The sequence below is a fragment of the Diceros bicornis genome, chromosome 8 (genome assembly GCF_020826845.1).
Source record: "Diceros bicornis minor isolate mBicDic1 chromosome 8, mDicBic1.mat.cur, whole genome shotgun sequence".
NCBI lineage: Eukaryota > Metazoa > Chordata > Mammalia > Perissodactyla > Rhinocerotidae > Diceros > Diceros bicornis.
Genome location: NC_080747.1, coordinates 21,858,625 through 21,874,013, shown reverse-complemented (window position 1 = coordinate 21,874,013; position 15,389 = coordinate 21,858,625). Strand labels below are relative to the sequence as shown.

At 34.0% G+C, this 15,389-nt stretch overlaps 1 protein-coding gene across 3 annotated transcripts in view; it reads right to left on the bottom strand.

Moving 5' to 3' along the window:
* The window catches only part of STIM2 (stromal interaction molecule 2), a 147,723-nt gene that overhangs the window by 11,218 nt on the left and 121,116 nt on the right, over nucleotides 1–15,389 (bottom strand). For 2 of the 3 annotated variants that reach the window (XM_058546849.1, XM_058546852.1), the window contains exons 6-11: nucleotides 13,956–14,133; nucleotides 13,251–13,428; nucleotides 8,570–8,737; nucleotides 8,283–8,306; nucleotides 7,766–7,866; nucleotides 7,284–7,522 (exon numbers count right to left, since the gene is read on the bottom strand). In XM_058546849.1, coding sequence (XP_058402832.1) covers nucleotides 7,284–7,522; nucleotides 7,766–7,866; nucleotides 8,283–8,306; nucleotides 8,570–8,737; nucleotides 13,251–13,428; nucleotides 13,956–14,133 — 888 coding nt within the window. The remainder of the gene's footprint in view (nucleotides 1–7,283; nucleotides 7,523–7,765; nucleotides 7,867–8,282; nucleotides 8,307–8,569; nucleotides 8,738–13,250; nucleotides 13,429–13,955; nucleotides 14,134–15,389) is intronic. The other variant, XM_058546850.1, reaches the window with a different exon arrangement.

Below are 15,389 nucleotides of genomic sequence, written 5' to 3'. Positions count from 1 at the left end.
AAAACATTTTCTAAGCAATCAGAGAGAAATGATAGATTACCTAAAAAGAAACTGGAACAATTTGACTAAAACTTCTCAATAGTAACAATAAGAGGCCTTAAAATAATGACTAATATCCTCAAAATACTATGGGAGAAATAACTGTTAATCTAGAATTTTATATCCAGTTAAAATATTATTCTCAAGTGAGAGTGAAAATAAAGACCTTTTCAGACAAAGACTGAGAGAATTTACCACTCCCAGTTGCTCACTGAAAGAACTTTTACCAAAGAATATATTTTCAAGGAAGGAAAACAAAAAAGGAAGGAGTAGAAAGCAAAATGCAATGATGAACAAAGTAACACATAAGTATATCTAAACAGTAACTGAATAAAAAATGACTTTTGTGGGGTGTTCAAAACAATACTAGACAACATTATAACATAGAAGATGGGGAGGGGAGTGACTAAAATTAAAGCACCTGAAGATCCTTTAGGAGAATGAGAGAGAAGCTGAGAAAAGGTGTGGAGAATAGAAACCACAAAATAATATGCCAGAGATAAATCCAAACAGATTAGCAAGAACATTAAATGTAATTGAATTAAATTTGCCTTAGCCGGTCACCAAGATCTTCAAATAAGATGCAAAATAAAACCAGCTATTGCTATGTCTTATACAGATGTATCTAGAGCCTGATGATGGAAAAATTTTAAAGTAACGGAAGAGAAAAGACATGCTGGCAAATATTAATAAAAAAAAAACTATTCTACTTATTTAAATATCAGATAATACAAACTTAAAGGCAAAAAGTATTAATACTCATAAAGCAGTCTCCACATAATTATAAAAGGAATAGCTAATCTTTAAAAAAGATATTACATCTGAACTTGTACTCACCAAATAACTTAGATCAAACTATATAAAATAGAAATAGCAGAATTACAAAGAGAAATTGATAAAAGTGAGAGATTTTAACAAACATCTCTCTGCAACTGATAGAAAAGCAGACAAAAATGTGTCAGTATATAGATTTTATCATAACACCTGATTCAGCCAACAATATAATACCTTATAACTAAGTATTAAGAAAATGTACTTTTCAGATATGCATGGAACATTTAAAACATTTGATCAAATAAGTACTAAGTCATGAAACAAGTTTCAGAAAATACCAAAGAATAAGTGTCATACAGATACTATTCTCTAACCACAATACAATTAAAATCAATAAGTAAAGATGTTTTTAAAAACCAACAACCAAACAAAAACCAAACCAAAACAAACATACATACATTTGGAAACTAAAACACATACCTCCAGCTAAGTCATATTTCAAGCAAGAGATATATTAGAAGTTGGAAACATTTTAAAACTAGATGATAATCAAAATATATATATCAAAACTTATGGATTAGGTTAATGTGGTTTTTAGAGGGAAATTCATAGCCATAAAATCATACATGAAGGAAAAAAGGAAGACTGAAAATTCATAAGCTAGGTGCCTAAATATAAAAACAAACGAAAAAGTAAATTCCAATAAAGGAAAAAAAAGATAAGAGCAGAAATAAATGGAGAATATCAACAATATTAACAGTTAGCTCTTTGAGGAATGAATGAGTGACATAAAATTGACAAATTATGCCAGATTAATCAAGGGAGGGGAAATGAAAAGAAGATTTACAGATGCAACTGAGACTTTAAAAATCATATAAAATGCTACAGACAAGTTTAAGCTAACAAATTTTAAAATTCAGATAAAACAGACAATATTTTAGAAATATATAACGTAATAAATCTAGACTTTTAACCATTATAAGAAGCTGAATCAATAGTTAAAAGATCTGTCCCCTTTGCTCCTGCCAAAACACACACACACACACACCCCAAGCTCAATTTATAGGCAATTTCTTCAAAATCTTCAAAGAACAAATAATTTGTATCTTATACTATTTCAGAGTACAGAATAAAAATTAAAAACATTTATTGGGGATTATTATGGGCTAGGGTCTATTCTAAGTGTTTTAAAGGTATTATTTAATTTAAATTACAAAATAACCTCACAAAGTAGGTTACATTTTACAGACAGGAAGCTGAGACTCAGAGAGAATACCTCCCACAAGATTACACAAATAAAAAATAATAAATGCTTTGTGGGACATTCAAAACAAAACAAAATACTAGACAACACATAAGATGGAGAGAGGAGTGAGATATATATATAAGATGGTGGAGTAAAGATTCAAATCCAAGCAATCTTGTAGAATCCAAATTCTTAACCACTACATTATACTGCCTCTATAAGAGCAGAAAAGAATGGAATGGAAAAATAAAGAGCATTCCTTGACTCATTTTGTGATGCTAATATAACCTTGATACCAAAATCAAACCAAGAGTGTCAGGAAGGAAAATTACTGGCTAATCTAACATGTGAGTAAAGATGTAAAAACCCTAAGTAAAATAACATAGCAAACCAAATCCAATTTATTATAGAAATTGTGACAAAAATAGTTTCACTGACATTCAAAGGAATTTATTTAAACAGACTAAAATTCAACAAAGAAAAATAAAACAAGTGATCACCTCAAATTATGCAGAAAATTTGGTAAAATTTAACATGCCAGTGATTTAAAAGAAAAATCATTCTTAGCAAACTAGGAATAGAAATTAATTTCCTTTAACTTAAAAGTAGTCTACCAAAAACAGATAGCAAAAAAAATCACACTTCATGGGTCCGGCCTGGTGGCGCAAGCGGTTAAGTGCACACGCTCTGCTGTGGCGACCCGGGGTTCACTGGTTCGGATCCCGGGCACGCACCGACACACTGCTTGGCAAGCCATGCTGCGGCAGCGTCCCATATAAAGTGGAGGAAGATGGGCACGGATGTTAGCCCAGGGCCAGTCTTCCTCAGCAAAAAAGAGGAGGATTGGCAGATGTTAGCATAGAGCTGATCTCCTCACAAAAAAAAAAAAAAAAATCACGCTTCATAATGAAATACCAGAGGCATTCTCTTTAAAGTCAGAAATGGCAATCGCTACTGCAATCACCACTTTCATTCAACATTTTACTGGAGGTCCTAGATTGGACAATAAGGGAGAAAAGCGCATAAGGATTGGAAAGGAAAAAATAACTCATTATTATTGTCCACATAAAAAACCCAAAAGACTCTTATAAGAGAATTTAATGTTTCTGTATAGCACAAGATCAGCATACCAAAATCAACAGCATTTTGAAGTATAATTTTTTTAAGAAAGGTAACGTGTAACTACAAAAAAACAAGCTATAAGGTACCTAGAAATTAGTCTTTTTAAAAAGGACATGCAAGAACTGTATAGAGAAAATTATAAATTTTACTTAGAGAAATAAAAGCAGATCTCAATAAAATTTCTGAATAACAATTCTTCCCAAATAAATCAATAAATTCAAAGAAATTCCAGTAAAAGCCCAATGGAACTTTTAAGCTGATCCTAAAATTCATAAGCATAATTGGCCAAGAGTAGCAATTCTGGATTTGAATAATAAAGGAAGAGTTAGACCTATCAAAAATCAATACTTACTATAAAGCTATATAAAGCAATTAAAGCAGAATGGGACCAATGGAACAAAACAGAGAGCCCTGGAAACATTCATGTATCTATGGAGAGAAGCGGTACTACAAATCAGCAGGGATCGAGCAGGAATGAGGCTGCGACAACTGTTTATCCACGCATAAAGAGATATATTTAGATTCCTACCTCACAATATGAACAAAAATAACTTCCAGGTAGACTAAAAGACTAAGGGATTAAAGCAAACCTTTAAAACTTCTAGGAAAACAAACAACAATTTATCATCTTCTGAAAAAGACATAAAAAGCACAAGTCAGAATCATAAATTTGTCATTAAAAATGTTTTTTTAAAAACCCATATGATTAAAAAAGAAAACAAATAACATAGTCCAGTAAAAAAGAAAAGCCAAAGTCTAGGAGAAAATATCTTCAACCCTCAAATAACCAGAAAATATAAAAAAATCTCTTCCAGATCAGTAAGGAATCTTGGAGGGATTCCACAGCAGGAACGAGCAACTCAGAGAGGAAGAAATCTGAACGACAAACACCAATAAATGAAATGGTAGTCAATCTCAGAAGTCATTAAGGAAATAAACACTTTAGCAACAGTAAGGTATCATATCACACCCATTCAAGTTACAAAACAAATAAATCAGATCATTCCAAGCATTGGTGAGGAGAGGCAGACACGTACTCTTATGAACGGTGGGTGTGTGAACTGATAGAACCATTTTGAGAGCAACTTAGCAACAACTATTAAGAGGTGCCTTACCAACGACTCAGCAATCCATTTCCAGATGTCCATCCAGAAAAACTCTCAAAGTTATACACAAAGAGACAGAGATAAGGATGCTCACTGCAATATTGTTTGCAAGGGCAAAAAAGTAGACCTATCTTAGTAGAAAAATGGACAAATAAACTGCGGTTTATTATTACAATAAAATAGATATACTGTGGTTAACAACATATATTAAATAGCTACAGTGAAGTTAATCTATATATAAACATAGAAAATTTCTAAAACATACTTTTGAGCAAAAAGTTGCAAAATGATACCTACAGTTTGATACACTTATGTAAATTTTTTAAGCAAACAACTGTGTCTATTGTTTATGGACACACCTGCTGCAAGCAAAGTACAGCAGGCTTTAGACTGACGCACAACAACTTTAGAGAACGGGACCGGGAGGTGAGGTGAGTTAGCTGTATCTGTAATGGTTTATTTCAGAGAAAAAGAAAGATGAATAAGGCAAAATGTTAAAATCTGTGTATCTTTGTAGTAGGTGAGCATATTACTTTCAGTATTTTAAGTTCACCTGAAAGGCTTTATAACAACAAAGTTTAAATAAATTGCTACTACATTCCCACTATGAATATTTAGCATATACTATAAAAGTAATAGGAAAACAATTATAATCTGTTCTTCTACCCACACAGGGCTAACCTCTGATAGTACTTTCTGTCTTTTTTCTCTACACATAAACATAGACAATACTATTCTGTGTATAGTTTTCCAATCTTTTACTTTGCTCTTATACCACAGAAAGTTTCCTTGTCATTATTTCACACTTATACAATTTACATATACCCATGGTACAAATTTAAAACTGCTCAGGAGGGTATATAATGAAGAGCCTTCATCCTACCCTAGACCCTACTCCTACTGCCAAGAGTTTCTGATTTATCAGGTCCAGAAATTATGCTTTTATAACTAAGCAGAATGGAGTATCACTGTTGTGCCACTGGGTGGAGGCAGAGCTCTCAAAGCATAATCTTTGGCAAGAGTTATTTTTCAGAACAAATTTGCCCACAGCATTTCTAAAACCTCATACTAAATTTAAAATCAACTCGCACATTTTTTATATTTAAAAGTTCAAATTTCTCTGTATATCACAATCACTGAAAACTTAAGGTAATTATTCACATTTACTGTTAAGTGTTTTCTTTTATTGCTTATATGGGTATCTTCCTCCCTCCAAAAAAGTACTTAAAACTAGTTAATTTAGGGAATACATCTTCATGCACACTTCTAATATTGAATAATTATGGATTCTAAGGAGGAACTACAACTTTAAAAAGCTTTAATTTTCAAACAAAATCATATACTTATGGATCAGTGTTGTATTTGTCAAACTTAGGGGCATATAATTCAAACAAACACAAGCTGACAATATTCAAACAGCAGAGCTAACCCCGATCTAGATATAACTTGGCAACCATCACTGTCTTGCAGTGTGGGGCAAGTGAAATGAGTGAGGTCACACACTCCCAGTATTCACTGCTTTTACAGTCTGTCCTCTCCCCCCTCCTCTTGTGAGAGTTTAGTGCCTCCCCAATCTGCTTGCACTATCTGCCTGCCTGTAGGCCAGAGAATTAAAACCACAGAAATGAACACAAGCACATAGTCATTGACTATTTATTTGCAAATTTAGGGCTTTATTTCATAAAATTGTTTTAAAAATTAGAACCCTTTCTAAATCATAACTTCAGAAAAGCTGTAACAATTGGATCGAAAAATTCAAACTGGAAAATGCTCATATATCATGATTTGTCTCAAAGACTAAAATTTCCATTAAATTCTCCACCAATCAATGATTAAACTCTGCTCTCCATTCTTTGGAATTTTGTTCTATCTACAGTCATGCACCACATAACGATGTTTTGGTCAACGACGAATGCATATATGACAGTGGTCCCATAAGATTAATACCATATAGCCTAGGTGTGTAGCAGGCTATGCCATCTAGGTTTGTGTAAGTACACTCTATGATGTTTGCATAATGACAAAAGCGCCCAACAATGCATTTATCAGAACGTGTGCTCGTCATTAAGTGACACATGACTGTACACTGTTTCAAAAAGGTCACAAAGATTGGAAAAATGAATCAGGCAGGCAATAATTAAGGATAAAGAGTTTTTCAAATAATTTCTAATACAAGAAATACACCATTTTAAATTCAAACTCTCTATAACTTTACAAAAACTCCAAATATTTATTAATAAATTTTAAAATTAATAAAATCTAAAATATTTAAAATTCAACTTCCTACCAAAATGTATTCTTCACAATGTAAAAATTTTCAAAGAAGAGAGCATAATGAAGTAATATAATGAAAAATGTACATCTTCAAATCACCTTTGGGAGGAGCTCTACTTTCTAGCAACAAAAAAACATATAAGTTTTTCTAAACATAAATACAATTTAATATTGTTTAAAGGTAAATTGATTCAGTGTTTCATGAGTTAAACACAGCAGGATAATACTCTTTCAATAAAAGGACAGAATTGGAAAAGCAAAACAAAATACTAAAAAACATGCCTACTGGGAATGGCAACTCAATTTAAAATAAATTACAGACTGGCTCAATGTCACACAGTTAATTAGTAGCAGAGATAGGATTGGAACTTGGGTTTCCAAGATCTTCCTCTAATTTTTACTTTCTACTATAGATTAAACTGCCACACGAAAGGATGTTCTCCCTCAAAGCTCAGCACTTCATTCATACAATGATTTAGCATGTATGATGTGTTATTATATGTGTATGTATATATAGGTGTGTGTGCACGTGTGTATACATTATATACACACACCTTATATAGTACTCCCAAACAGTAAACACTATTAACAAAAAGAAAAAGGAGAAAATGAAGAATGAATGAAATTTTTATCATAGATTTCAAAATAAATGATTCATAAAAGGCCTAGTATAAAGTTACTTTAAAAACTGTACCATCTCTCTTTTTGAACTCACCACTTACCGGGAAACTGTGACACTATCGGAGGTGTATCTTCATCTAAGTCATCAACTCCTCCAGCAATCGGATAGGGTGGAATGGAGACTCTGGGCATCACTACCCAGCTGTGATCAGAATAAAGGGAAGAGGTCAGGCTGGGGAGTCCTGAGTTATGGGCTATCTGAAAGCCACAGATCTTCTCAATCTGTTGCCAGCGAAAAAGTCGTTCTCGTAAACAAGTTGTCAACTCAGAGAGGGCTTTCCTGGAAAAATCATTATAGGAATTATTTGTTACATCAAAGAATCTTTAATATGGCACTGAAAAAAGGCAACTACATGAACAGACCATGGTAATTAACTAACTTCAAGAAGAATTACCCACTCTTAGAATTAGTATAAATTATGTAATTGTAAGTGATTAAATGACAGATTAAAATATAAATTATCGATAAATAACACATTTCAACACAATAAAAATAAACAGATAGCTAAAATAACACTCTTACTTTGCTTCCAGAATTTTGTGATCTACCTCATCTAGAGAGGAGCTATGTGCCACATGCAGAGTCCCAAAGACTGTGCTTCTCTTCTTTTTAATTTTCTCTGCCTAGAAACCCAAAATAAGAAAAATAAGGCTAGGTTTGGGGAAAAATACACATATACTAATGAAGTTTGGTTTGAATATATTAATAATCATAAAATCAGTGGAGAATTATTAGCCAAGATATAGCCCTATTCTGCAAAAAAGAAAGGATGCTTGAGAGGGAGAAAGCATGCTTTCCTAAGCCAATCAACATAACTCAAAACTTTGTTGTGGAGAATTTTTCTCTTATTTCTATGGTTCAGAAAGACCTGAATCTTCTAGTAAATCAAACAGAATAACATTAATTATATCCTACTGCAATGGAGGTGTTAGTAAGTGAACTGAGCTTTTTTTTTTCTTTTTTTTGCTAGAAATCAGATTAAGACAATCTTATTTCACACAACTTAATAAGAGTCAGATGATTTCTAGTAACTACTAACCTGAATCAGATATGAAGCAGCAACCTAGAGGAGAAAAGCTACGTATAAAACATTTATGATAATGATAATAGGGATGATTTTTAAATGACACTAAGGTCATTTTGAAAGGTATATACTTCTCTAAATACAGTAATTTTACTTTGCAGCCTATGATTATGAGAGTCCATTTATGCAATAAGTACCAATTCATGAAAAGAATCTGCAATAATAAAATTTTCATTCATATCTTTGCATCCCTATTAGTTACTCCCTTTAGAAATACAGTAAGTTTTGAAAAAGCAGAGTACCTCATCCTTAGCAATAGCTAATTGCATTTCCGCATTTTGTCTTTTAATATTGTAGTACTGTACTTCTACTTCATGTGTTAACTGAAGCCATTTTTGAAGTGCATCTGGAACAGACCAGCTGCTTCTGAGTTCAAATTCTTTTTCAGCCTTTTTTAGAGCCATTCGAACCTAGGAGGGAGGTAGGGAGGAAAAGAGGAAAGAGTGGGGAGAGAGACAAAGAGGAACAGAGGAAGGGGAGAGGAAGAGGAGGGAGGAGAAAGAGAGGAGTGAGAAATTTCTCTTTTTACAAGATATTTAAATTAAGGTACTTTTTAAGAAATTAAGGTATTTTTAGTACAAAAATTAAGAGAGAAAGCAATTTTAATTACGTTCTTTGTAAACATCTTTTTAAATCACAAAGTCTGAAACAATATATTTCTAACATTAAAACTAAAACTGAAATTTTAAGTGCATCTTAAACTCACTAAACAAAGTTGTAAAGCCAGAAGGTAGAGGGGGCTCACATATATCTTAAGTTGCAATATTTAGTTTTTATAGTTTATAATAGCCAGACTCACTAAGAGAAAAAAATCCACAGCATGTACAAACTAAAACTGATGACATCTTTCTCATAATGCATTTTTTGTTTATGGAGTAGGAAATGAAGAAGTGTCCAAAATAGGGTGAATAGCTGTTCTACTACCCCTTCTAATGTTCCCTAAAGACCCTACTGTAGCTACTTAACTATACACACTTTTTAAAATAATTATACTCTTTTTTGAAGTTTTTCATGACATCTTCTTTATGGCCATTTATTTCTCATGGTTACAAAAACATATCTGCCTATCATAGTTTGTTTTACCACTTCTATTTAATTTACTGATTCTAACATACCAGAAAGCAGATAAATCAGCATTTGCAGACCATGTGTAAATTTCAAGAAAATAGATTCTGAGTGAGAGTCTACTTGATTTTTCCACGAGAAACTATGCACAGCCTTCAGTGTCAGGATATTGAAGTCTTTCTTCTAGCTGGTTTTTAATAAAAAGATAGAAAACTAAATGCTTTGAGGCGTTATTAAGTGATAAGGAAAAAACTCTTAAGGAAAGCCTCACTAAGAAAACGACACAGAGGGAAGAGACAACCCATTCTAGGAATGATTCACTTCAAACCAGCAAGAGCTCAAGCTAAAGCTATGTAAAGAGACGTGATGGAATTTATAGAACCATGTACACACTCAAGACCTTCGGACAAAGTAATGAGTGAACTGTGGAGCATCCTGCTTCTGGAGCACCATAACTGTAAATTAATTTTCCTCAAAGCTAAGTAAGGTTAACTAAACTCCATTCCTAAATTAACATGTAGAAATGTTTGATCTGAACAAATACAACTTATGCAAACAAACTTTATCATGTGCCAGAATAAACTAAGAAGAGTACTATACACAAACTTCTGACACAGAGAGAGAACACCTGTAAGATACAGTAGGAAAAAAATTGTGTAGAAAAGTATTTTTTAAAACTCCAAAATTTAAAAAAAAATCACAACAGGACACTAAGTAGACAATTCAACATACAGACATTAAAAGTAAGGGTAAGACAGCACTTACTGAAAACAGATCCTAAGCTACATTTGCCTGACACAAATCACTGTGCAACGTGCTTGGGACAATACTGTGTTTAATAAGACAGTTGGCTAAGCTGTGGCAACCTGCTAACCTCTCAAGAAGAGAGGATTTGAGCTCAGGTCCTGTGACATGGAGTGCTATATAACACTACAAAGTGTAGGTCAGCAGATCTTTTTTTCTCACAGGACTTTAAGCTAACCTTCCTATGCAATTTTCACCACCAAGGAAGTATACAGAGAACCTGAATAAATGTACTCAAGTTTCACTCTTCAATCATAAAGATTTTTCTTAATGTTATGCCCATAAATTTATTTCTCCTGAAAGAGCTCAATAAACGCATTTAACACAGAATTGATATATTCCTAGCATAAACTGAGACTGACCAATGTTTCAATTGACTGTCAAATAATGTCTCAAAATTCTGGAAATTCTGACCTTCCAATAATAGCAACTATTTTAACTATTGTCTCTGCTATTATTCATAAGTTTATCAATTGACCTAAATTCTTACCCTTAGTTTAAATTACACTGTTATTTATAGGGGAATGGAAGCAGTAAAAATTGAGCAATTAATAGCTTTTAAAAATGATGAATTATTAAATTGTTTAAAAATATGATTATTTACATAATTTTTGTGTCTTAGGAATAAAACAGCAATAAGTAAAAACATGATATCACAGAAACAAACAGCCTAAATATATGACAACCTGGCTTCTAAACCCAACTTTATTATTTATTATCTCTGTGACCTTCAGCAAGTTTTTTACTTTCTGAGGCTTATTGTCTCAGGTAGAACAGGGGTACCATGACTTCTCCTGACTTTAGGCTTCTTGAGACTTTAAGAACAAAATAATTTATGTGAAAAGTATTTAAACCACACAAAATATAACGTAGTACTATTATTCACTCAAAAGTTTTTGTTTATGGAAAATAACACTATACAAAATATGTATCAGATTTTCCTGCCTTCTAATTTTGAAAAGTTGATTATCCCCCAGACAAGATATACAGTAATGCTTAAAACTATGTGGAATTGTGGATTATGTGACATTTTACGTAAATTAATTTCCCAGTTAAACTTACTTCTATAAACAAAGCTTTTAATAGCAGTATGGGAAAACATGAACTTTGGAATAAGACATGCAAAATCTTTCCTTTGTCACGTAATAGCTGTGTGACCTAAGGCAAGTTATTTAACCTCTCTACACATTTCATCTGTAAATGAGGATAATATCTATGTATTGTGAGGATTAAAATTTAGGAGCAAACCATTTGTAATGTGCATAGCATAAACTTCTGGCACATAGTAAGCACTCATAAAATTGTGTTTCTTATTACTATAATCATATTGGACAGAGTTCTTTTTAAATGTTCACTTCTCTCCCTTAAACCGCCTCTCACTGACTCAGGATCTCATTAGAATTATTACATTTGTACTGGGACATAACATCGTGGTAATCTTTGGGTGTACTGAGTGCAAGGTCCCTATGCCAAAAACCTAAGATGAGAACGTTTGTGATTCTTGGGTCCTTTTTTATATTGTGTCTTCTCCCTCACTGAGAGGCAGTCACCTGTAAAATACTGCTATCAGTTTCTCTCTCTGCAGAAGAATTCCCACTACTGCTTTCTGATTTGCTTTTTCTTATCTGCAAAGTTCAGAAAAACAGCTTAAAAGCTTTTTAGTTTAGTCCTGGGAACAAACCAAGAGTTAGAAGTCTCAGTGGGAAGAGGCAGGGAGCTCTCAGAGGAGTAAAGGGGACATTACCTAAATCTTGGACACAGTACAATTTTGGTGAGGCCTTTTCTGTCAACTCCCTGGTTCTTTACTACATTCTGTACAGATAAGGTTTGTCAGGTAAATAAGGCCTGAGTGCAAAATACACAAAGGAGTTAACTTAAGAGAACAAACTCCTTACAGGGAAAGAGCCAAAAAACAGACATCTGGGGCATGAGGAAAAGCATAGTTAACAGTTAACAATAAAGATGACTGCATTCAGTCAGACAAGCCTTACCACAAATGACAATCTTGAAAGAAACAGTAATGCACCATGAACATCTCCCCATGAGCTGAAACTGAAACTTATTCATCACATAACTCTTGTTTCTCATTTCGCACTGGATGAGAAGGCTACAGTGCATGAAGGGAAGTGGGAGGCAGAGCAGCTCGGTTCTTAGCCCTGCTTTACAACTGAATCACTCTCTCATCTTGAGCAGGTTTCCTCACCCTCATTTTGTTCCTCAGTTTCTGTATCAGCAAAGAAAGGATCAAAGCTAGAAGAGACCATGGAAGCAGAGGCTGGAGTGACATGCCTTGAAGATGAAGGAAGGGGCCATGAGCCCAGAAATGTAGGCAGTCTCTAGAAGTTGGAAAAGGCAAGGAAAGAAATCCTTCCCTAGAGCTCCATAAGCAATGCAGCCCTGTGGACCTATTTTAGACTCTGATTTCGAGAACTATAAGATAATAAATGTGTGTTGTTTTAAGCCACTAAGTTTGTGATAATTTCTATAGAAGGATAGAAAATTAATACATTTGCCTATAATTAAACTCTCCCAGACACCACATTCCCTTTTTCCAAAGGACTATACAACGCCTGATTCCATCTTGAGTAAATGCATAGTAGAAGCAAGATACTGAAAAGGACATCCTTTAGACAACTTCAGAATTTTTAGCAGATTATGTTCTAAAACTAAGGATTCAAACGGATGTTAGAGATTCTTCACCTTTGCAGAGAAGTTTAACATTGGATATACTTTACTAGGTTACAGTCAGAGACTGAAACATATTACGGATGTTAAATTAAATAAACACCTCAAATTTACTCAAGATAATTAACATGGCATGGGATAAGATTTCACGAATGAGTGAACATGATGGTAACTTTACCTTTTAGTTACCACTTTGTTATTTTGCTATGTGGACTTTGATCAATACTAACAATATGAACAAATGATTCTTTTATTAACTAAGGAAGAGTATACAATGAAACTAAATGTAGGAGACTGAACAAAAACAAAAAACTCCTCAGAATGGCAATAGGCATGTCCTAACAAATATGTTTTTTAAAACGTAAATACCTGTTCCAATTCCTGCTCCGCATACTGGCGTCTACTCAATTCACATGCAGCTCCCTCCCTTAGCTCTCGAAGCCGACAAGCCTCTTCCTTTGCGTAATTGATTTCATCCATCATTTTGCGCTCTAGATTTTGCTTTTCTACGGCAACATTTCTGTTTTCTTCCTGTGCCTTTTCAAGCCTTACAGACAACAATAATGAAAATTTCTCACAAAAGTTCCCAAAATTTCATTTTTTAAATGAAGAATAAATATGTATCAAGCAATAGGATACATCTTTCAATCAGAATTCAAAACATTTTTATTGATCTTAAGTTTGGATAACAAAAACAACAGGTAAGCCTACCACACAGCTACTTTGGTTATCTTGAGCTCAAAATACAGGGATAGCAGAAAAATACTCTTCAGCAAAGAGACATTTAAGAAATTCATAATTATTTAAATCATGTTAAAAATAAAATCTAACTACACATATAATTCCACCTATATTTGATTTATTTCCACTGGACTTCTATCCTAGTGCACCCCTTCACAATAAATCTGTAATTATGATAATATAAGGATACTTTTCTAAAAAATATGAAATGAAATTACATACATTCCTAATGTGTGTACTAGTCTAAATATAAGTGTGTAAGCACATGCCCATATTACATTTTCACGAACTGTATCTCCTATACAAACAAGACTTACAGCTTTTTTTACTTACCTTTCTTGTAAGTCCATTAGACTTTGCTCTGCAGTTTGCAGACTCTCTAAGTCTTTCATCATTTTTGCAACATGTTCTTTCGATGTCTTATTCTGCGTGTAAGCAAACCAGCACCCTCCAACACCAATTACTATAGAAACTGTGAGGATAAAATCCTTCATCCAGTTATGAGGAGGCCCTATGAAGAGAATTACAGATGGTTACATTAATCTTGGAGTGTAACAGAATCTCAAGACACAGAGGCTTTTTTTTTTTTTAAGTAGCAGGTATCTAAAACAAAACAAGACATGAAGACGTCCCTCCCGCATACAAGCTCTAGCCTTTTCAAAATTCTTTCTTCCAATAATCAATGCGCTCATTACAACTACCTGATATTCTCGACCTAGAGGAAGGCAGAGATAAACCCACATGGATGCACCAAGCCCCTGCTAGTAGAGGAGGTGGTAATAAAGTCCTGAGGACGCCTGGAAAAAGCAACAGCATCTCCAGTCATGTGCTGTGAGAACGGTCCTCTGTGGGGTGAAAGGAGTCATCAAGAGTATCACCATTATCATCCTAACTCCTTTCTTTCATTTAAGTAAGGCAGCTGTCATGCTTTGATACACAAACGGGAATCCTAATCATTTACCAAAAAGCATTTTTCCCAAGCATGCAGCCATGTTAACTAATTAAGATTAATCAGTGATTCTCAACAAGGGTGATATTCCTCCCAGCAGACATCTGACAATTTCTGCTTGTTACAGTTGGGGAGTGGGGGAGAGCTGTTACTGGTGTCTAGTGGGTAGCGGCCAGGGATGGTGCTGAACGTCCAATAATATACAAGACAATCTACTTCCCACCCCCCTTCTGCTGGTAACAAAGAATCATCTAGCCCAAAATGTGAATAGTGCCAAGGTTGATAAACCATAGGTTAAATGATCATAACAAGTATTGTTTTAGGTGACTATTTGCCAGAGTTATCCGGATTACTAGAGGGAAAGAACAGAACTGCTTTCCCACCACACCGGGCGTGATAGTAACCTTCAGCATCGTTTCTAAAGTACAGAGTGAGGAGCCAAGGCCTACTGTCTTCAGTGACATAAAACACAGAAATCACTAGTCAAATAATTTCCCAGTTTATCCCTGACTGTCAATACACACTAATTTTCAGGGGGCTCTCTGAAGGGCAACACAATGATAACTAATACAATATAATGTATTATTTGCTCCAAAGAGATATAGTTTACAGTGGAAAACTGCCTAACTGCCCAAGCCTCCAGCAGGAAGACATTTCACTTATTTGATGAGATGAAGAGCTCTACAAAAATGACAAGTTTCTATGCTTACAAGTCTAGAGTTCCTGTATGTTTACATAGTGTGATAAATAGCATGCTCTATGCCAGAGACCCTCAGGGTTGCATATTTCCAGAGTGCACACCCTCACCTACAGTGACA